Here is a 24,414-nt window from a genome sequence, read left to right as displayed (position 1 = left end):
AAATGAATATAGTGAGGACATTTACAACAAATCTAATCACACTAACGTTTACGTAATACGTAAACTACTTTTATAACGAACTTACAGATATTACGAATAAGTCTTTTTGGACTTGGCGAATTGCTGAATGTTTTAGTCTAAACGAGTAAAAGGAACTACGGTTATAACGAACTAAAATTAGTGGTCCCTTTAATTCGTTATAACCGAGGTTAACTGATACGATATGCATATCTCCACACCACGATGGACCGGTTGGGTAGCCGAGTGGTTAAAGCGTTCGCTCGCCACCTCAAACACCCGGGTAGATTCCCCACATGGGTACAATGTGTGAAGCCCATTCGCCGTGATATTGCTGGAATATTGCTAGGAGCGGCGTAAAACTATATTCACTCACTCACCCAAACCACGCGCTTTGCTAAGAATGTGAGACTGACTCAAATCCAAAAGAAAGAAATGTGGGAATCGAACTCAAGGACGTTTCACATCCAAGCCCTGCCTACTCGCTTTTTAGTTGATTCAGGGTCTCTCAACACATCTGCCCCAAAAAACATCAAATTTACTAAATATATTCCATAAATTTACGTGAAAGACCGAAATATAGACATACGGTATGTACATTCAGACAGTAGAATGTTGTTGCTTGTAAATATGTCAAACTATTGTTGATACCCATAAGTAAGTAAGTAAAGGTAGAGATTATCTTCCGGTGTGATTGTATATCATTTCTTAAGGGAGTGTTGCAGCGGGTATTTTGTAGTGATGTAACGGTGCATCGAACTATCGATGGATTGCAATTGTTGAGTCTCCGATGGCAATTAATCGATGGCAGAAACGAAAAACTATCGATGCAACGATATTATGTGTGACTATGGATAGTTTAGTAATTGGCTTCCGTTGATAAAGTCCGCCTCCGTGGTGTAGTGGTTAGAGCGTCCGCCCGGAGAGCGGGAGGTCACGGGTTCGGTCCCCGACCGCGTCATACCAAAACGACGTTAAAATATGGTACTTGTAGGTCCCTGCCTGGCGCTCGGCATTAATGGGTACAACAAGGACTTGTCGGCTCGGAGTTAGTATAATGTGTCTGAGTGGGGTATTCATGCTTCACTGCGGCATGGTATCAGCTTAAGTCTGGGCTAGTACAAGCAGCCGCACATACACACACACGCATGCACGTCGTCATATGAGCGTAATATTCTCAAGCACGACGTTAAGATTCGTTCCCTTTGATTTAGAGTTATCCGTCCCTGTTACTAGACTGGGTTTCAGTTTTCTTGTGAGTTATTAAAAGAGACTGAAACTACTTGAGTTTGTTTTTATTTCACATAAGCTATACATTCATTTGAAAAATGACTTCAAATGAGACAGTTCAAGGAGAAACAAACAGTTTATAGTTGGTCGCAATAGACTATCGCTATCGCAATAGTTGTTTCCCCCTCAATAGTCACCCCGAGTATTTTGTATGTGGATAAGACACTTTGCCCAATATACGTGTATGAGTGTATATGACACCAAATTATTCACAGGGGCATGACATACTTCTACCAGACACACACATTTTCTACATCGTCATCTCATTCCAACTCCAGACTGTGGCTTGGTGGACACCTGTCATTGTATCTCAATTGTGTAGATCGATGCTAATGATATTGGTCCCTGGATTGTCTGGTCCAGACTCGATTATTTACAGATCGATGCTAATGATGTTGGTCCCTGGACTGTCTGGTCCAGACTCGATCATCACAGATCTTTTTCTTTCAGTGATTGTATTAGTTTATTCTGACTTGTTAAAACATCCAAAATTACATGAGTATGTATCTGATATATTCATGATTGCGCCTTTAAAGGTGATGTAAGTCAAAACAGTTTTCCGTACAAATAACTTTATTATACAAAGAAACAACACATAAACATAAGGTACATGTATATCACCGGGTCCTACGTCCTTCGGGTCCTACGTCCTTCGGGGCGTCCGATTCCTGAAACAAAGAAGTAAATGTCACTTTGACATAGTTGTTCATTGATAAATGTTTACCAGTACTATACCTGTATCTGAGAGCTTTACCATTCCTTAACCCGGCCATGGGTAGGATAGCATAGGTTTGTGAAAATATTCGGCTTCAAACAGGAACCGTCAGTTTGACAGATTTTCAGATGTATAAAAACTTCGCCTATGTGTAAGGCCAAATATGAAATTCCTTTGTTTCTCGTTACCCACCGGAATAATAATTTAACAAAACCTCTGTACCTTAGTAAAATTGTATTTATTTACATTTAACGAGGGAAGTTTCTCTTATTTTGTCAAGGTTTCACGTGAAACGTATAATTGTGTGTCTACGTTGCATATCTTTACACTGTAATAAGTCATTTTCTCCGTGGTGATACCGTCCCTCTTGTGATACCGTTATATGATTATTAGTTCATAGCAGGCCAGGATATACATGCTATACGACGGGAGGTCGAGGAGGTAAACTGGTGGAGAAGAAGGGGAGGGAAGGAAGTGAAATGTCTCACCGCCAGTATTCCTTGGCTCATCCTCAGCATCCTGATGATGATGGTGGTGATTGAAGGGGTGGTTCGTCATACCTGATTTCCATCTCCACCGGCTCGCTATCGCCATACTGGTACAGAGTTGCCATGGAGACGGTCACCAGCAACACTGAAACAACATGATACTGATAATGTAATGACATTCTCACCGGCAGTTGAGAAAAAAATACGCTTGCGTCATCACAAAAAATGGGAGCATAGGTGACCAGGTCGCTTAAAGCGGCACAATGCTTATGGTATCCACGGTATTGGGTAAACTAAAGCGAAATCTAAATCTAAAGCTATAACTCCAATCCTATCACACCGCTTTGCAGACCATTTTGACATCATTGTTACCATGACGTCACAGTCGAATGACATCACTTATCTTTCTGCCACTGAGGCCGGTTTTGTATACATTTTACATTCAATACATAATACTTATTTCACACAAACTGTTGCAAGTTTGAAGGATGTTTTTGATGATACATGGTCACCTTATCTTTCCATTATGTCTTTTGACACGAAAATATCATCTCTAAAAGTTAAATTTCACTTGAAATCTACAGTTAAAGGATTGCGTGTGTACAAATCTTTCACATACTATAGGCATGGTTTTCTTTTCGATAATTATAGTACAACATTTTTAAAACTGTCTAGCAAGGGTATTGTCATCAATGTATGGACGATACTCCCAATGAAAGTCATCTCACGTTAGTATAAATATTTCGTCTACTCACCAATAACGAACAGCGACAACAGAGTGGCGTTCATTGTCCAAGATTTTGTAGTGAGAGTCACACAATGTTTAATTGTTTACGACCGAACCACGAAGTGATGTGCTTTTATACCAACGTTTCCTTTACTGATGACAAACGTGACAGAACTTGTAGTAGGAAGTTATTCTTGTAATCTGCAACTGTTTCCGTAGAAAGCTATGGCAACAACGTGTAAACCATTGAAAAGCATAAAAACACCAATTGTGACATATTTTCAACATTCCAGCTGATAATGAATAGCAAAAAAGAAGCAAAAAAATATGAAAAGATGTCAGTACGCGTGGTAAATTACATACACTATTTAACTTTTGCTAGGACATATTAAATATATCATACTCTAAGTACACATATACATAATTATACAAATGCATGTATCTATATGATGGGTAAACTCCGGTTATGGCAAAGGCAAAGGGACCACGAAGTTCAGTTCGTTACTTCCGTAGTTTGTTGTACGCATTTCGACGAAAAGATATAGGTAGAACCTAGGACACTAACACACGGTATTGAAGCAGTTAATGTCATCTGAAGTTTATATATATATATATGTATATATGTATGTAAATATATTATGGTTACTTAATGAATTCCCGTAATGATCCACGGTAGAACTGGTCTTCAGCAACCCATGCTTGTCGTAAGAGGCGACTAACGGGATCGGGTGGTCAGGCTCGCTTACTTGGTTGACACATGTCATTGCATCCCAATTGCGTAGATCGATGCTCATGCTGTTGATCACTGTATTGTCTGGTTCAGACTCGAATATTTTCAGACCGCTGCCAGAGTGCGGCGTAAAACTCAACTTACTCACTCACCCTACGCTTCTTCAATATAAACGTATATTACTTGAAACAGGCTAAAACATCTGGTACAGTCAATGAAGCTTTGAAAACATCAGTGGTAGCCTGGTGGTTAAAGCGTTCGTTCGTCATCTCCGTGATATTGTCGGGATATTGCAACCTCACTCACTCACTCACTTTAAACCCACTAAATTTCGTGAACATCATCAGCGACCAATAGTTTACACGTTCGCGTCATTCGTGCCATAAAGCGACGTTGTATCAATTCAATTTGTTTATTCAGCATGTGTCTCCTCCGGCCCACATACAGATGATACAAGCAGCAGGTTGGAACTTACAACTTACAAAATTTGACGTCTCATACATAGTGCATAATGAACATAATAAAATTGTAGCTTAATAATAACGTTTGGATCATTAGATGTCATTACATTGATGAAACTAGTTTTTATATTATAGGATGTACAGACAAACGGTAGGTATTTTGATCTTAGGCTTTCATTAGCTGAACATATCATAACAAAATGGAATTCATCCTCAATCATCTAACTTACAGTCACAGTGTTCTTATTACATTATGATATCGCCCAAGTATCGCGTCCAACAGAATGCCCAGATTCCTGTGACAGCTTGAAAGAAGCGCCCCAAGCGGAGATACACCATGGTATATTTCCTTATATACATCGTCTACATACCTTCTTACCGCGCCATACCGAACATTTGCTTCCTGTAATAATTGTATAAAAGGATTTTTTTCTGTAGTTTTTTCATCATTCATCTCTTGCTTTTGCATCCGCCTTCCAAGAAGAATAGCGAAAAAAATGAATCTCAAAATAGTCTTGGTTTTCCTTGGTGAGTTTGTTTCAATCTATTACAGAATCATGACGTGTCTTTAACTTTAACATGACGTGTCTTGCATTCATAAATGTTTTTAACTGTTTTGTTTTCGATTATATATAACAGCTGAAATAATAAAACAATTTTTGAATGATTTGAACCAAATGTCCTTAGAGTACCAATTTCACCAGTATTTGGTTCCCTACAATTGTTTGCCATGGCATGGAACCAGCCAAGGAACAGTAAATTTCGTTGGTGTTGAACTGGTGAATTTCTTTTTCACAGCCATGATGATAGCAGTGGCCCTTGCCCATCGTCACCGTCATCATCACCATCATCATCACTCCTCGTCCGTCAAACACATCCACCACTACGAGTCGGGATCATCGGGATCTTCAGGATCTTCATCCTCCGGATCATCGGGATGCGGTTGTGGAGGAAGCTCCGGATCTTCTGAATCCTCAGATGAAGATTACCCCATCCCAATCCCAATCCCAATCTCCAGCGGTGGCGGAAGCAGCGGCAGCAGCAGTTCCTCCGACGCCGCCCTTCTACAGGCTCTCATCAACGCTGGCAAATAAATGAAACGGTAAGATATCTTTAAGTATATTAAATATGTTTCGTTCACCTTTGAGCGATTAGGCATGGAATAAAGATATAATGTAAAAGTGTTGTTAAAATGGCGTTGACAGTTCACCAAAAAACAAAATAGTTATGCAATTGCTGTTTGTTCGAAAAATGCTCGTATGGTAATCAAAAGTGCACCTATGGCAGCAATTTCTTATCATTATCGAAACTGTTTAGTCACCTATATTCAAATGGTTCTTTTCTTCTTTTTCAGACTGCACACGTCCTCAACGGTCCTGCGTTTTTTATGTTGTTACTGTTAATGTTTTTCGTAAATAAAATCATTAGAATTTACAAAGTAGTTTGAGTATTGTCCACAAAGGCATGCCGTCCTGCTGCCGAAAATAGGAGTCTATGACGTGTCTCTTTTATAACAGGTCACGTGCAATCAGTGCTGGTCGTGAGAGGAGACATGTCCTCCATCCTTAAGCTTGCACTCACTCACTCACTCACTCACTCACTCACTCACTCACTCACTCACTCACTCACTCACTCACTCACTCACTCACTCACTCACTCACTCACTCACTCACTCACTCACTCACTCACTCACTCACTCACTCACTCACTCACTCACTCACTCACTCACTCACTCACTCACTCACTCACTCACTCACTCAGTTATCCGTAACTTGAATTGATAGTGAAAGCCTCAAATGAACAAAGGGATTGACTTGGTGGTGAAAGTCAAAATACTCTTGACAATCATGGAAAAGTAAGGCAGAAAATCAGTGACGACAACAGGAGTTCCCGTAAAGGGTAAGCATGTCCCATTCTACCTGCATCAAACGCCACCTCCACTAGTGTTGGGAATTGGTTGAAATCTCACAATTGATGATTGGTTCAATACCAACGACCAATCGTCGAAAAAAAATGGTTCGCGTCATTTTTTAGATTTTCCTATTCAGGTTGTAGTTGCAGATAAGTATAAAGAAAAAACATTTGGTTCTCTGTTGTTGTTTTTTGAAACTCACAAATTACATTTGCAAATTTCACATCCAGTGTAAAATGATTCAGTTCCAGTGTAACATAAACTTCCCAGATTCTTCAAGAAATATTCAGTCATGACTTTTCAGAAAGTGAAGTGACAACGTCCTAAATATGTTCTATCATCAAGTATTTCAAACTCTATTACAGCGGTTCCAAAATCGTTTGTGTTCGATTATGAGAAAATGTGATCGATTGCTTGGTCGTTTGGCCACTGCGACCAATCTTCGATTATTTCAATTAATCGGAACACCACTAACCTCCACCAATATGTTTTTTCATTTTTAACAAGAACATGTCAGTGAGGGCGAGTGAAAGGTATATGCCTCTGAGGGGGATACCAAGCTATACGGACTCAGGATTCGAATCCCCGATATGTTACTGAGTAAGTGAAAATCGAAATATAACATATGTTACATTTCACTACTATTACGGCATTATATATCGTTTGAGTGAGTGAGTGAGTTGAGTTTTACGCCGCCCTCAGCAATATCCCAGCTATATGGCAACGGTCTGTAAATAATCGAGTCTGGACCAGACAGTCCAGTGATTAACAGAATGAACATCAATGTAAAACTTAGACAGACACTCTACGACATATACTAGTCTTTCTCCCAGTCCACTACATTTTCTCCTTCAGCCCAACCCAGTGCAAAAGTATTAAATCAGCAAGTCTAGATTTGCTCAGGTTCATGTCTGAATCTCCCAGCTCCCGGAGACACTGTAACAATTTAAATGGATCTATTGGTTTCTATGGAAATGATATGTTGTCTGAGACTATCAATAGCAAATTAATTGCAATTGTCAATGCGAACGTGCAAAACCAAAATCAAGTTCTTGAATGTTCAGTTCATTGACTTGAATGCATTCAAACACTCCCCGCACAAAATTCTTTAGTTACCTGATGACGTCACTTGGGATGCGTCGCCATTCATCATGGAGCATCTGCACACGTTCTGTCTGGGGTCTGGGGTCTGGAATCTGTGGTCGCAGCCGATATGTCAATGGTATCCCAAATGGGTCTGGTGATCAATTACACATGAACGTTCTTGCCAGAAAGTCCACATCGACGTTGGAAGTGTGGGGTCTGGCTGTTGGCCAATAAACGGAAGCACGTAAGGCGTAGGATATAATCCTTCTACCGTTGGGTATTGAGGTTACCGTCAGTGATGACCAGTGGCGTTCACTCTTTACTGGAAATCCCATTCCACACCATGACGCTCTCATCCCAATAAGTCACGATCTCTAAATATACAACAATGGGCGGTGGGCCGGGTTCGATTCCCCACATGAGTACAATGTGTGAAGCCCATTTCTGGTGTCCACCGCTGTGATATTGCTGGAATATTGCTAAAAGCGCGTAAAACCACACTCACTCACTCACTCAATAGTATACAACAACGAGTTTTTCGTTCCCATATCACAAAAGACGCGACTTCTTCAAATCCTTAAAATGTCAATCAATCTTTATTCTGTACTTAAAAAGGCCACAGGCTTGTAGTACATTTAATTTACATGAGTAGTTAGAAGTCATTAACAATTTCTTTTCTATAACAATCCTTTTTATTCTGTAATAATAACGTGGTGGTATATGTTAAGAGTGGAATTACATGTAATTTTCTTACACCTATAATGGTATGGCTTTAGGTATTTAGTTCGTAGAGTCATACGTACAGGACAGATTAGAAGGAAATGTAATTCATCCTCAACAGTATTCAAATTACATAATTGACATATTCTGTTTTCTCTTTGTATACCTGCATACCTGCCAGTTTCAATAAATGATAAATGGGAAGAGCAACGAAAACGAGAGAGAGATATACGAAACTTGTTTACGTCGATTTTTGCTAAATAGTCCGATTTCCATTGATTATATTAATATAACCATTTTGTTGATAGAAGTAATGATTCCGACCAAGATTGGAAATACATAACTTTCATTCTTTGTGTAAATGATATGATAATATTTGCATGGGTCTGAACATTGTGATCACACCACACATAACCATAACCTGTTTTGTACAACAACTCCTTAATATCAGTCATCCAATTTCTTTTCCCTTTTCCGTCATACAATTTCATCATATCCTAACATTTTTTCGCAAACGTGTGTCATGGCATATACAGTAATCTTACTAAATACCGTATGGCTTTAAAGGTGGAATATTTAAACAATGGAAATCTACCCAATTCTCCGTAAACCATAATATTACATGTGTTCGGTTTTACACCAAGAAACTTTTTTCTTACGCTTGTTTTGTGTGTATGGACCAGGAAAGGCTATTAGAGAACTATACGCCAGGGTACTTATAAACACTGGTAGTTTGGAGTAGTTGCCCTTTATAATACCATTTTGCTAATTTAGAAAGTTTTCCACCTTTCTTAAAGACGACAATTTTGGTTTTGTCTCTGTTTACACACAATTTATTCTGGTCAGAAAATGTGTCCAATTCATCTATTTGTTTCTGTAAACCGCTAACAGTACTAGAGAATAATACAATATCATCGCCAAAGAGTAGCAGAAATAGTTTCTATTGTATCTGGGGGTAGTTGGATCCCATTCGTACATGTGTCACATATTTGCATTGCCAATTCATTAATGAAAACGTAAATAGGAAAGGGCTTAAAAACATCCTTGTCTAACACCTAGTTCACTAATAAAAAGTTCAGATAATTCATGCTTATTCCTTACACACACTTTAACATTTTCGTGTATACTATTCAACATTTTATTCACTTTTACTAAGACCGTGCGATTTGAGAAGTCCCCATAGTTTATTCCGCTGCACAGAATCAAAAGCCTTTGCAAAATCCACGAATAATGCGTCGTACGTTCCACCATTTAAGCTAAGATATGTTTGTATTAGACCATGCAGTATAAAGATATTATCTGTTGTTGTAAAATGTCATATTGTGTCATCACAACCTGGAGGCGTATTCTGGTGACATAAAATACATAAGGGTGTGTCAAGACGCTCCTTCCGTAATCGTTTATACAAACAGCCGCGGACAAATACATATATGTAAATACCGAACGTTGATATGTTGGCACCGTGCCACACTTCTATGGAACATAATTCCATAATACATTACATGCATTATCATGAATTATGGATACAATGACTAACTCCAATGACCGGTTGAAAAAAGTTGTATTTGAGTAAAAGTTGACATGATATATGGATCACAATTCTTAATACAAATATCGTATTTATTAACACAAGCATAATCCTTGTCTGTCTCACAGTCCCTGAACCACGTTATTTTCCCTACTGCCTAGCCCTCCCTGCAATGTTAAAACCCTAAAGTCTAGATTCCCTCAGGTTCTGAATTTCTCATCTGTCTGGTTCTCCTTTTTAGACTTTTTAATTTAGGCTGCTACAAGAAACAGATAAAATTCAGCAATGTGGATGAAAAACCCCATAAAGAATGCTGACAATGAAATACATTTGATCTTATCAAACTATGCCATAATCTGGATTATGTCACACCTACACCACAGACCTGTTCTTCCTTAATCACACTTAATCTCCAACCACAAACACGGACATTGTGACCACACCGACATTCTTACAGTCAGTAGCTGGTATGTGTTGTGGTGTATATAAGTCACAGAGATACAACATCATCATCCATTTCTCTTCACACAGCCCTACAGACAGAATTCAAAATGAAATTGACCATCTTTGTGCTTCTTGGTATGTATGGCTTGAGTATATACACGTAGTTGTTGTTGTTTTTTATTATCTAATTCATATTGAGAAAGATCAGGCTCTGATCATTTAAAAAAAAGTATTGTTATTTCCCATTTTCTCTAAATTTGTAGGGGCGTTGGGGTAGCCTAGTGGCTAGAGCGTTCGCTCCTCACGCCGAAGACCCTGGTTCGATTCCCCACATGGGTACAATTTGTGAAGACCTATTCTGGTGTCCCCCGCCGTGATATTGCTGGAATATTGCTAAAACCGGTGTAAAACCATACTCTGCCAGTCAGTCTCTAAATTTTGTATTTTGCATTTAATTTTTCAATTTTTGTAATTTTTTCAACAGTGCAACCCTCTACATATCTACAAAATCTGTAGCTGTAGGGCTGTGGGGTACCCTAGTGGTTAAAGCGTTCGCTCGTCACGCCGAAGCCTCGGGTTCGATTCCCCACATGGGTACAATTTGTGAAGCCATTTGTGGTGTCCCCCGCCGTGATATTGCGGAAATATTGCTAAAAACGGCGTAAAACCATACTCACTCACTGTAGTTATATCCAAACCTGCCCCAGTCGAATAGCATTGAATAACGCAGCGGAATATATATACATGTATATATATATATATATCATACATAAAGTAACCAGACGAGCGAACAGTATGTTTAATGATCGACTGTGTTTTTGAGTAGGGCAGGACGTACTGACCGTATTCGTGAACACCTGTTGTTATCACTTTTTACCGTTGCATTGCATAATACTACTCCTGCAATCAGTTTTGTTGGATAATCAAGATTGGTAATTCTCTGGCGTTGACGTTTCAAATTTAAAGTCAGTAATCAGAGCATCAAGTAGGTAGGATGTAGCTGAAATGAAAACAGAAAGTATTACCACTGTGACGTATTACCACTGTGACGTATTAAGATCAAGTGATGACGCAAGGTAGACCACCCCTCTCTCTCCCTTTTATTCTCTCCTCCCTCTTTCTACTCTCTCTCTCCACTCCCTTTTTCTACTTTCTTCTTTCTCTCACTCTTCCATCTCTCTCCCCTCCCTCTTTGTACTCTCTCTCTTCTTTCTCCCTTTCTATATCTCTTTCTTCTCTATAATCTTCTCTCTCTCTTCCTTCTCTCTGTCCTTATCTCTCTCCGCTCTCTTTCTTCCCTCTCCCTTTCTTTCTTCTCTCTTCGCTCTCTCTTTCTTCACCTCTCTCTTCTCTCTCTTCTCTCTCTCTCTCTCTCTCTCTCTCTCTCTCTCTCTAGTATCCTCATTACAATGCGATGACATACTTGTGCATAAATACTGTTACACTACAACATATCACATTTCCTATAGATATAATTCATGGCATCTGTACCTGATTAGTTTCACAACTAATTCAAACATTATTGTTTCCAACAGCCATGCTCGTGACAGTGAGCTTTGCCCATCGTCACCGTCACAGTCATCGTCACTCCACCTCGGTGAAACACATCCATCACTACGAGTCAGGGTCATCTGGATCTTCAGGATCTTCATCCTCCGGATCTTCAGGATGTTGTTGTGGAGGAAGCTCCGGATCTTCTGAATCCTCAGATGAAGATTACCCCATCCCAATCCCAATCCCAATCTCCAGCGGTGGCGGCAGCAGTAGCAGCGGTTCCTCCGACGCCGCCCTTCTACAGGCTCTCATCAACAATGGCAAATAGATGATGAGGTAGGGCGACAATCTGACTGATGTTGCTTAAAAGTAACGTAAGTTGCCTGAAAACAGTTGCCTTCACAGTGCTTGCCTTACCCATTTATTCTTGTGGGTGTCTGGGTTATATTTTATTTCACACGGGGCGGTGTGGGCTGCTAGTGACACGGGTTCGATTCCCTACATGGGTACAATGTGTGAAGCTCACTTCTGGTGTCCCCCGCCGCGATATTGCTGGAATATTGCTAACCGCGGCGTAAAACTAAACTCACTCACTCACTTTACCAGACATATTCAACATGTAGCTGAGAAACTGATGATGATATTCACGCACTCACTCACCCAAAGAACCCACTCACTCACTCACGCATTCAACGCGGAATGAAAGGTACTTCAGGTAATGTGGAAACTCACATGGTCATGTCACGTGATACTTCAGGCCTTCTAGCCTTCGTGTGTAACTCGATGGCTACCGTATATCCCGGATCGACAACCATGTTTGCGATTCACATTAACACAGTGGAGTGGGAATTCGTAGTATTGATATTTCACTTTTGTCCGATGGTCACTGACACTTTGTTTATGCAACTGCTGAGAATTAAAATATTGAAATAAGAATATCTTTAGAGGTATCCTCCCAAAACTTCCACATCCCAAACCTTCCACAGCTTATAGCAACAACATTCTTGGGGTGATGAGGAGTTGTTGTTTTAACAATGTGTGGTAGTATTGGGATATGGAAGTTTTGGGATTTGGAATTTTTGGGATATAACCTCTTTAGAATATGTAAAAAAGTACATTCTTAATAACACCTAACGTTTGCTTTCTTCTTTCAGATGGGATATCCATATCCTCGCACTTGTACAGGTTGTTCACAGTTGTTTGTTATCAATGTAACCTTGTATCGTTATTTGTTGATTTTGTTTTGTTTCAAGATACTAATAAATTGTTTGATCGTTAACACTGGATTTTGTATTGTTTCCGAATATCATGCATGCGCTTACACTAGCCAGCTTACTGTGATTCTTCAGTTCATATTACCCCTAGCCGTGAGATTCAGCAGTGTAAGAAACATTTCGCAATTGTACCACAGTTTCGCTGAAGTTTAGCTGAAATGAAATTGTTCAAAGCTGGATCAAAACATCACTCACTCACTCACTCAACCACTCACTGATTCAGCCACTCACTCACTCAACCACTCACTCAACCACACACTGAATCAGTCACCCAACCGCTCACTCAACCACTCACTCAACCACCTTGTAACCCGCCCATTAAAAGCGGACCTAAACACCAAATACATCACTTAATGAAATCCCATCAATGGAAGACCACCAGTTTTAACAAAATTTCCAAATGTGTGTGCAAAATGTAATAGCCTTCGTGTTCATGTGCATAATTATACACTTCACTGTATGTTCACTTGAGTTAAGCGGAACGGTGGGGTAGCCTTGTGGTTAAAGCGTTCACTCGTCACCCTGAAGAGCCGGGTTCGAATATGCTAAAAACGGATTAAAACTAAACTCACTCACTCGCTTGAGTTAAGCAACGGTAAAATTCCACAATGTTTCCCTTACACAATTACTCAAATGAACTGGAAAGAGCCTGCTTGTAGAGGAAATAGACATTGATAAACTGTTGATTGTTTAAATGCTCCTTCTGGTAACGCCTCTTGCCCGTGTACATAAGAAGATAAATATAAATATTGCCTTAACATATGTATACAACTACAGTAACTATTAAATAGCCATGATACCGATCGTAGCGAAAGGTTAGCTTATCCTGCCCTCAAGTGGCACCAGTCATAAATACATGCATTGTGAATTGATCTCCTGAAAAGATCACGTGAACTTAATATGAAATATTAAACCGCTTCTGAAATCATTTTGGTCACTGATGTATCAAATTTGAACATGCTTTCTGCACGTGTACCATCAAAGCAACGATGATACCAGATTTTGCTACAGGTGAGTGTATCCTGCCAACTGGTGGCATCCATTACAAACACATGAAAAGGCAAGTCAAGTATTTACATGAACACGGAGACAGACATAATTTGCATCACTGATGTTGCAAATTTGTAATAAATATAATCGCACAATGTGTCTGTGATTTGGCATGTGTTCATAATACAAACAAGTCTCTCACAACACTCAGTATATACGTCTTTGGATTGTCAGATTCGGTGGGGTAACTTTGTGGTCCAAGCGTATCACACCGAAAGAAACGGGTTTGATTCCCCACATGGGTGCCATTTGCCAAGTCCATATATGTTGTACCCAGCCTTGACATTGCTTGTAATCATACTCACTCACTCACTCACTCCCTTCTGGATTGGAGAGATTCAAGTAGATACGTCACGGTGAAGGGTGAGTGAGTGAGTTTGGTTTTACGCCGCACTCAGCAATATTCCAGCTATATAGCGGCGATGTGTAAATAATCGAATCTGGACCAGACAATCCAGTGATCAACAGCATGAGTATCGATCTGCGCAATTTGGAACCGATGACATGTGTCAACCAAGCCAGCGAGCCTGACCACCCGATCCCGTGGTTATCTCCCAATTGACAGACACCCATTTGACAGACACCCAATTGACAGACACTGAACTAGAAGGTTAATTAGGGTAACACCTACGGGTATAATGGAACAGTCCACTGTCTTGTGAGTAGAGCAGGGTGAGCCTGAAACAGGTTCGTTACTTAGAAGTTTGATTGTGGGTAAATAGAACTTTGTTGTGATTCAATGATAAATGATTTCTCTTCTCAAAATTGATTTTACTATCAATTACTATCGAAAATGAAAACAGGTTTGTCACTGAGAGGTTTGATTGTGTTTATTGATAGAAAAGCCCTCTCCCAATAATAGCATATGTACAACAGAAGTTAACTGAGAAAACGTTTTGTTGGAGAGATATAGATATGTACATATTTGAAAACATTCTGATTTGCAGTAAATGAGACATCTGCATTGCCATGTAAGATACGATTAATACCAATCAGTGTTCTAATTTTAACAATACTTTCTAAAGATTGTAACATTTTATGTCTTTGACTTGTATACAATGGGCATTCAAGGAAGTAATGAAAAACATTCTCATAATCAATGGTCACATTGACATGATGTGTCATATTTTAAATATATTCTAAATAAGTCGTAATTAAGTACACTCGTCATATATATACATGCAATCTTTCCCTTACCTGTTTGGAAAAGAAAACCAATTGTAATAATAAAGGTTTGAGATGCGAACTGAAACAGCAACGTGACATGATGTAGCAAGTTATTTTGAAGATAAGGTGTTACCAATCAGCTTAAGGCCCAGGTATCTCATCGGAGATAAGATTATCTCAACATGTCCTGCTGCTTCTGCTCTCGCCAAAACCACATCCTGTTGACTTAATCGTCTCTGTACAGGCTCCCCATGAGAAGGGTTTTATGGTATATATACATGGGAACCTTCTTCTACTTCATCAGCTCTCTGTTTCTAAGGTTAAGAAGACAATGAAATACTCACTCCTCCTCGTCTTTGTTGGTGAGTATATTTCATGAAAGATATTTTGCATCATCGGTCCCGATTATTTTCAAAATATCCATTTTCAGATGTAGAGTTTGCTCCCTGGCGATGATAATAGATGGAAATTTCTTTCACAATGTTACTTTTTAGTATGCCTCTAATGAATAGTAAAAATGAACATTCTGGGTAATATAGGGACAGTTTAAATTTTAAATTGCTGAAATTCTATTTTCCTTGTACGTGTCTATATGTCATCCTTTAGCAAAAAACGTTCTTACCAATATCAGCACAAGTATCAGTAATCCCCATTAACGTCTGTGTGACATTTGAAACCAGGAACTATCGTTAACTTCACCAACACCTGGTGTCATTTATTCCTACAATTCTTGCCTCTGACACCTGTTGAAATCTGTTTGGGATAAAACTGCGACTGATTATGCGACACTCACCTGCGACTGTCTATTGCTGACGTTCCATATTGACATCTTGGGCTACGGGGAACATATGTCCATTAGCTTCAATCCTGAAATATGTAAACACAAATAATCGGAAACCATGTTATGTAATACATCTCTCATATACATGTAATTTTCTGTAATCTTCTTCAAGTATCTGAGAAGGTTAAAATGTTTAACTTGCATTTGCGCAGCAAAACAGACGGCATCACGTATGTTTGTGATTCCAGCTATGCTTCTGGCAGTTAGCCTCGCCCATCACCGCCGTCGACATCGCCATCACCATCACTCATCCTCCGTGAAGCACGTGCACCACTACCACTCATCAGGATCATCAGGCTCATCCGGGTCTTCCGGCTGCGGCTGTTGTGGGGGTAGCTCCGGATCCTCCTCTTCCTCCTCCGAGGACTACCCCATCCCAATCCCCGTCCCCATCTCTAGCGGCGGCAGCAGCAGCGGCAGCAGTAGTTCCTCCGACGCCGCCCTTCTTCAGGCTCTCATCAACGCTGGGAAATAGGTTATGAGGTAAAGAAAACAGCTTTCTGTAACTTATAAGAAAGACGAAAAATAAGAATCTCACAATAATGATAATTTACACAAACGTTTTAATGACATAACGTCCGTTAGTGACGTCATCGCGGTCCGATTTTCAGGGCAGGTGTTAGTGAGTGATTAAGGTTTTATTACTAAAATATTCCAGCCATAACACTGTGGGGAACATGAAAACTAGGATTCCCATTCTTGGCACCGATGTCGAACCCGGTTCTTTGGTGTGACAAGCAAACTTGTTTACCACTAGGCCACTACCCGCCCCTACAAGCAGAATAGTGATTACCATTTCCTTGCACGTCATAACAATGACAAAAGTGGACCAGAAACTCAGGTCCTGCTTGCGTGTCGTTTTGCCCCAGTGCCCTTTAACATTGTTCATGCTTTCAATAATTAGCTTACAGGTCGTCCGTATATGTTGTTTTCTGCGTCACTAAATAATATTCACTCACTCACTAATTTGAATGCGAGAGGTTTACCACTGCCTTGTTTTTTGGTTGAGGTCTTGTCGGTCAAAGGGGATGACTATTGTTAACAAGAATTCTCTGTGCTGTTACATGTCAAACAATCGTGTATCACGTTTAAAATCTTTCTTTTTCAGTTACCACCTTCGGATGAAGTCACGGATGTTTGTTGTAATTTAATTTCGGATGCTTTGGAGTAAATAAAACCTCTTTGCAAAAAATAAAATACATGTATTTATTTTCAATGTGCAACGAGGACGAGCTCTCAAACAGAAGGCCAAAAAGTAATACACTGATACGGCGTTTTACCCACGCAACAGAAGTAAAGCCAGAAATAACGCGTTAACGCCTGTCATGTAGACAGGAGACGTTCAGATACAACAATCACAAGCGTGTCTCTGGCAACTTCAGAGACACACTCGGGTAAAAAGCAGGGATTCCATAGCAACGATCGAAGGGAGGCAACCCATAGAATGAGGCGCTTTAAAAGACTCGCGTACAATGCCCTCCAAACAGGTTGGGGCGGAATATTTACACTCTTGTCATGAATTTTTAAAATTTATCTTTCACATTGATTACTAGGTTTAATACTTCGAAAAACCAGCCCTTAAAACGTTTTATGGTAGATACGTCTCTTGTCATTGTAGAGAGGATTTTGTGGCTTTCGTGCAATAACATAGGGCAGGCAATTTCACGCAATAATGTCAATAACAGTTTCACGTGATAATTGTAAAACCAAGTCTATACTGCATGAGCGTTGCATGCGTTTACTCTTTTTCACACTTTAAGGGTATACAAAAATTATCATCAATGACAATGAGATATATATAAATAAAACCCGTAGTCATAAGAAATCGCTGCAGAAGGCAGAGCTCAGTGTTCTTTTCCGACTCGTTATGGAGAAGTATCACAGAGTGATGATAGCAGGTATTCACGAAACGATGACAGTATCCCGTCCCACAACATTCGTGACCAACTCCTGTTATTCCGGGACAAGCCGTCTTCTTGGAGGTTACGGAAAGGGGCGAGTGGTGACGAATGGTCCGACAAGTGTCACTGGTGCGTCGAAATTGGAAATACCTTCCACCTTTGGACAGAACTGTTTTCGAAGCTTGAATAATCTTGCCATGATCAAACAACGTTTGATAACGAACGCTCTGAAGTAAAATATAGCAAAATGTAGATACCATCAGCTGGTTTGATTGCTCGAAAGTTGACAAATGGAAAGTCTATATTAGCAGTGTTTTCACACAGTGTTGTGGATAGTTGTGTCAGTACGAATCCTTATGCCTAGATGAAAATATCAAACCGGTTACACTTATCTCAAGAATTGTATAGGTTATACAGTGGAAAGATTTAGGGTATTTGACCATAACCGAACGCAATCAGATCATCGATATACCTGAAGATTTAACTTAGAAGAATAGATTTTCCTATCTGTCTTAGAATGCACGTTTCTTGCATTGATGTCCTTTTCCAGTCTTTCACATATACACAAATAGAAACTTGTTGCTAAAGTTTTGAGGAGGGATAATGCTTTTGGGGTTCTTTTTGTATCATGCACATGTAGCTTGTCTGTTCGCGCTCTTGACGACTGGGGGCGGTGGGGTAGCCTAGTGGTTAAAGCGTTCGCAGGTCACGCCGAAAACCCGGTTCGATTCCCCACATGGGTACAATGTGTGAAGCCTATTTCTGGTGTCCCCTGCCGTGATATTGCTGGAATATTGCTCAAAGCGGCGTAGAGCCAAACTCACTCATTCACTCTTGACGACCGACGTCAAAGGTTTTGCTGAAAAGCGTGAAACACAGCAATCTCGTGCAGAGAGTCACGTGATCGCCTTAGCTATCACGCGCATTGCAGGGTAGCTAATAACAGGAAAACGCATAAACAGTGCAAGTTTAATCACAAAGCGAGTATACCTCGACTCACAAATCATCAACGTGAGCTTGGCATGGGAAATGTAATACTTGACTGTCCGCTGCAGCAGTTGCACGAGCCCTGGGCTGCAGTCGTCAACCAATACACAGTCCGAAGACCCGTATGCAACAGAAGGGCGTCGTTGCAGATCGTTCAAAGACTTGGGCGCATGTTGTGTCGTCACACCAAGATGACGTGCACATCAGGTGAGGTCATCTCCGCTACACATTTGGAACTGCGACTGCCACTAATAGACAGTTGCTCAGACACCACATAGTCAAGGTTGTAATTTGATTGAGTATAGGTGTTATTTGAAAAGAAGCTTAACATTATGCATAGTGTTTCCCAAGACGATATGTACATAAGCATATTTTTAGACAACAAACGTCCATAACGGTCCGATCGCACTTTTTTCAGATTGCACAAAATATATCAAATGGTTTTAGATAACGAGATCACATTTAGTTTTTAACTCTATTTTCTCAATACATTCTACAAATACATAAAAAAACCTTCCTTTTTTAGATTAAGGGTAATGATTTACAGTTGATGCTGTGTGTGTGTGTGTGTGTGTGTGTGTGTGTGTGTGTGTGTGTGTTTTAGCCTAGTGGTTAATGCGTTCGCTCGTCACGCCGAAGTCCTGGGTTCAATTCCCCAAATGGGTACAATGTGTGGAGCCCTTTTATGGTGTCCCCCATCTTGATATTGTTGGAATATATTGCGGCGTAAAACTAAACTCACTCACTCATGTGATGCACGGTTTTCTCGTATATACTTACCAGTCCAGATCTCGATAATGTACGTAGTCCCATATGTCCATATGGTGAGGGTAAGGCAGAGGGAAGCACCGGAAGCCTTCATGCACTCATAGCATCATCAGTAGAGGAGGAAATGCAGTCGGACAATAGGCACCGCAATTAGCTGTACACATTTGCGACCCCTGGGTGTGCCAGAATCCTTATAGACTCTTAAAAATATGAGGGGAACTTCATTTATAATTTACGATTGAAAACATTGGGAGATATAACGAAGTCAATCAGTGTTGATATGATAATAATGAATGTTTTGAGAGAGCATCACCCACCACTTGCACTTCCTTATGACCATAGTTGTTTGTACAGTAATCGCTCTTGAAAGATGATTGGTGTATGGCGTGAAATTTGCATGTGTACGATTTTCATTTTCAAACAATAAAAACCCGGCTAGAAACAAACACTAACAACTGAGTGATGCAAGATGATTGTCAAAATTAATGGTCTACAGTAATTTATCCACCTTCTTGAAATCCTTGGGGGCACTGGGGTAGCCTAGTGGTTAAGGTGTTCGCTCCTCACGCTGATTCCCCACATAGGTACATTGCGTGAAGCCCATTTCTGGTATCCCCCCGCCCTAAAATTGCTCGAATATTGCTAAAATCAGCGTAAAACACAACTCACTCGCCCACTCACTTGAAAACCTTGAGTATAGTATGATCATGAGCTTGAATCCAAGCTTCTCACTTGTATTACTTGGGTTTTTTCAGCACCATACGGCTATTCACGGGTTTCACCAATGTTGTAAACATGTTAGATCTGCTTCGGGATTTCCTCCCCACATCAAGCTGAAAGGCTGTGATACAACTGAAATAGGTATATTGTTCCAAGTGGCGCATGCTGACCAATCCCAGTCACTCTTGAAGAGTGCCGCCGAGATATTGCTGGAATATTGCCAAAAGCGGCGTAAAACTGAACTAACTCACACGCTTGAAGAGTGACTGAGAAAAAACGTATGCCATACTGAATCAAAATTGGGATGTTACAGAACAAACACGTGTTTTCCATTTGAAGCTCGTCTCAAGCTGAATGCGTGCAATACAAAACATAAAATAGCAGAACAGGTTCCTGTACAATAAAAGGGTAGATATGCTAAAAAATGCTAAAATGCTAAATATGATAGAGAGAGTTTTTTATTAGTCGTTAACGTTACGTCCATAAGCATCTTCATCAACCTCCGGAAGCACATACAAGTAATCAAAGGCACAGACAGTCCTAGTTATCAGACGAGACAGATCCGTTGGGCAAAAACGGCAAAACACGTTATCCTTGAGATCAAAGTGAAGATAAAATTAAACTTAAAATCTCGAGTAGCTCTTACTGCCAAAATAGTTGAAGATGGGAGTCAGTTTATACCATTTAGACGTCATTCAGATGTTAACGCAATCGAGCTTCCGAGTATATATTTATCTTATTATAGTACTTTTCTACATTGATCTTTTCACTTACCCATCACTGGTTTTAAATAAAAAATACGATCTCCTGCGATCAGCTTCAGGGAGTTTTTCCTTCATGCGACATCAAGCATCCCTTGATGATGCAGCAAAGCTTATTTTAGACAGAAGGGTTAAAATAACAACTTAAGAGGGAGTAAACTTGTAGGAGACAAGATAATCTCCACAGGTCCTGCTGCTACTACTATTGAGAAGACCACATCCTGTTGACTTCATTGTCTCTGTATAGGCTCCACGTGGGAAGAGAGATCTGGTATATATACACGGTAACTTGTCTCTGTTGACCAGTTCCTCTGTCGCAAAGGATAGCAAGACGGGCATCATGAAGTTCTCTCTCATCCTCGTTATTGTTGGTGAGTACATTCAAATTTTATCGAATGATATTTCATCTAGACTCTATATTGGTACAGTTCTTTCTTGTATAAATACAATCTGCGACTTGCTTCTACGAAAGGGTCACAAAGCACTTTTGCTCTTCTTTTTTTGTAAATAAATAATATTTATTTTGTTTATGTTAATAACATGTGCATGATGAATGTGTCGCGTACGCTCTCACATGAGGTGAGGTGAAACCTGGTTTAACGTCGTGCTTAATAATATTTCGCTCATATGACGACGTGCATGCGTGTGTATGTGTATGTGCGGCTGCATGTACTAGCGCTGGTTTTATAGTGCTAGCTCATTGATATACCATGCCGCAGTGAAGCATGAATACCCCACTCAGACACATTATACTGACTCCGAGCCGACCAGTCCTTGTTGTACTCATTAATGCCGAGCGCCAGCAGGGACCAACCAGTTCCATATTTTAACGTCTTTTTGGTATGACGCGGTCGGGGATCGAACCCGCGACCTTCCGCTCTCCGGGCGGACGCTCTAACCACTACACCACGGAGGCGGTCCACTCTCACATGAACTTCATCGATCTAGGTTATTTAGAATGGCCTTATATTAGCTTACTTTTCAGGTGATAATGTGCTTTCGGCTTTTCGAATGCTATAACCAAAGGCGACAGGTGTTGCTCACGATAGTAATTTGTTGTTGTTGTTTCTTTGCCTAGACTCGTTTATTTACAGGAGAATTTCATCACTAATGCCAGATCTCTCAAACTTAAAAGCATACTTCCACTGTACCCAAGAGAAATTTTGCAACGATAAAATATAGATTTATAATTTTCTGTGATTCCAGCTATGCTTCTGGGTGTCAGCCTTGCCCATCACCGTCGTCGACATCGTCATCACCATCACTCATCCTCCGTGAAGCACGTGCACCACTACCACTCATCAGGATCATCAGGCTCATCCGGGTCTTCCGGCTGCGGCTGTTGTGGGGGTAGCTCCGGATCCTCCTCTTCCTCCTCCGAGGATTACCCCATCCCAATCCCCGTCCCCATTTCTAGCGGCGGCAGCAGCAGCGGCAGCAGTGGTTCCTCCGACGCCGCCCTTCTTCAGGCTCTCATCAACGCTGGGAAATAGATAGATAGGTAGAGACACCACTTTCGTAACTCGGATTTCAAAGTGTTAAAGTCCACGGGGACAGCGGGGTAGCCTAGAGGTTAAGCCCCGCTGAAGACCCGGGTTCGAATCCCCACATGGGTAGAATGTGTGAAGCCAATTCCTGATGTCCCCGCCGTGATATTGCTGGAATATTGCTAAAAGCGGCGTAAAACTAAAACTCACTCACTCACTCATGCGCCTCAGACACAATTTGAGGAGGATAGTTGTGTGCACACTTATCCACCTGCAGAGGTTGTAGTAATGTGTCTCCACCAGCAGAGGTTGTAGTAATGTGTCTCCACCAGCAGAGGTTATAGTAATGTGTCTCCACCAGCAGAGGTTATAGTAATGTGTCTCCACCAGCAGAGGTTGTAGTAATGTGTCTCCACCAGCAGAGGTTATAGTAATGTGTCTCCACCAGCAGAGGTTATAGCAATGTGTCTCCACCAGCAGAGGTTGTAGTAATGTGTCGCGTGTCAAAACCCACGGTTCATCTTTTTCACTACAATGGTTATAGCAGTCTTGTTGATTAAAAAATCATTTTCTCTTTCATTTAAGTTGATGTGTGAATAATGATGTGAAAGTATAAAGGCTACCTTTGATATGTCAGCTCAGAAAAATCCATCTCCCATATAACTGACAATAATCCTGAACCCAACATTGAAACTCAACTCACCAAACAGGATGTTTTAGCTGACATATCAAGAAGAAGTTGTTTAGAGTACAATCTATACAACCCAGTGGCCATCATGGTACACCTGCTGTCGGGTATCAGTGCTATTTCCTGTAGCAGATAACGGAATCCATCCATCTTCATTCATGCTATAACTTATATTGTGCTTTTCTTTTTCAGTTGCCATTCTCGGATGTACTGACGTTTGAATGATCTTTGACAAACTCGCGTCGGAAACTCCTGAAAATGAACGATACATATGTTGTTTATAAACACTAGACTTCTACACACATTATCCACTTAAAAGTCACATGCAACGTAAAAAGCACAACTTTGCAGATTCACTGATACCTTTCGGTATGGACACTGATTTTCATCATTTACTGAACTCATGACAATAAGCTTTTCAACATTACGAATTTGTTTAACAATACATCAGTTCATGTGTAAACAGTACCTTTAAACAGTATGGAATATTTTGCAAAATCTAGTTTAGAACAGTTGACTAAAGTAAGTGGCTACATGCAGACTAGTGAGTCTAAACTTTTGATGGGTAGTATAGATATGTCGCTGTCACAGACAAAACTCAATGTCTTGTTTTATTGACACCTGTGTGTCTGCCTGCCTGTCTGCTAATGACAATATTCAATACACAACTTCGATCACTGACCACATGCAATTTGAACACCAATCATGGTATACCCCATAAACAAAACGCATTGATTTATGGCCCGAGTTCGGTCTCTGTCACATTATGTAATTACACAGACAGGCAGGTGTGATACTTGAACACATGACATGTTATGATGTCTGTTGATTGCCAAATGTTATACACAAAAAATGAGCATGTATTTACAAAACCCAACATCTCTATATATACACACACAATGAGCCTTGAGGGAATCTGCAAATGAACCAGCCGTTACACTTGAGTGCACACCCACCCGCTCTGACTGGGTTCGGTATCCCGGCTGCTTCGTTTCTTGGGAAGTAAACCCAAGTACAAAATATTGCACTTTTGATTTGCGATTGTACGCTTATAATTTTGTTTATATGTTTTTTCATAACCAGCAATGTATATTATATGTCATGAATAAGTGATAATTGTGTTTTAATTATGTTTGATTTTTTGGTTGCATGTGACC

The 24,414-nt window shown here is 40.3% G+C and overlaps 1 protein-coding gene and 1 long non-coding RNA gene across 3 annotated transcripts; both read left to right on the top strand.

Annotated features, from left to right (window-relative positions):
• The first annotated feature begins 4,707 nt into the window (after positions 1 to 4,707).
• On the top strand, positions 4,708 to 5,829 carry LOC124265921. Its single transcript, XR_006895592.1, has 3 exons — positions 4,708 to 4,769; positions 5,228 to 5,531; positions 5,784 to 5,829. It is a non-coding gene; the product is annotated as an uncharacterized LOC124265921 (long non-coding RNA).
• A 12,900-nt stretch (positions 5,830 to 18,729) lies between these two features.
• Positions 18,730 to 23,490, top strand: LOC124265920 (TSET complex member tstB-like). Of its 2 annotated transcripts, none has more exons than XM_046700763.1 (4): positions 18,730 to 19,040; positions 21,389 to 21,453; positions 22,289 to 22,583; positions 23,450 to 23,490. In XM_046700763.1, the coding sequence occupies exons 1-3, from the start codon at positions 18,958 to 18,960 to the stop codon at positions 22,573 to 22,575; spliced, it is 435 nt and encodes a 144-aa protein (XP_046556719.1). In that variant the 5' UTR covers positions 18,730 to 18,957; the 3' UTR covers positions 22,576 to 22,583; positions 23,450 to 23,490. The 2 variants fall into 2 exon arrangements, 1 of the variants encoding a protein (XP_046556719.1); XR_006895591.1 differs by having other exon boundaries at positions 18,731 to 19,040; positions 21,330 to 21,453.
• The last annotated feature ends 924 nt before the right edge of the window (positions 23,491 to 24,414 follow it).

Source organism: Haliotis rubra, unplaced genomic scaffold (assembly GCF_003918875.1).
Source record: "Haliotis rubra isolate DU_JTF1 unplaced genomic scaffold, ASM391887v1 Scf122, whole genome shotgun sequence".
Taxonomy (NCBI): Eukaryota; Metazoa; Mollusca; class Gastropoda; order Lepetellida; family Haliotidae; genus Haliotis; species Haliotis rubra.
The sequence above is the reverse complement of the archived record's forward strand: the minus strand, read 5'-3'. Positions and strand labels throughout refer to the sequence as shown.

Bases quoted from the DNA above. Each gene is read 5' to 3' on its own strand.
- LOC124265920 (XM_046700763.1), top strand. From the start codon at position 18,958: ATGCAACAGAAGGGCGTCGTTGCAGATCGTTCAAAGACTTGGGCGCAT. The intron at 19,041-21,388 runs GTGAGGTCATCT...TCTGTTGACCAG, and splicing joins CAAGATGACGTGCACATCAG to TTCCTCTGTCGCAAAGGATA. The intron at 21,454-22,288 runs GTGAGTACATTC...CTGTGATTCCAG, and splicing joins TCTCATCCTCGTTATTGTTG to CTATGCTTCTGGGTGTCAGC.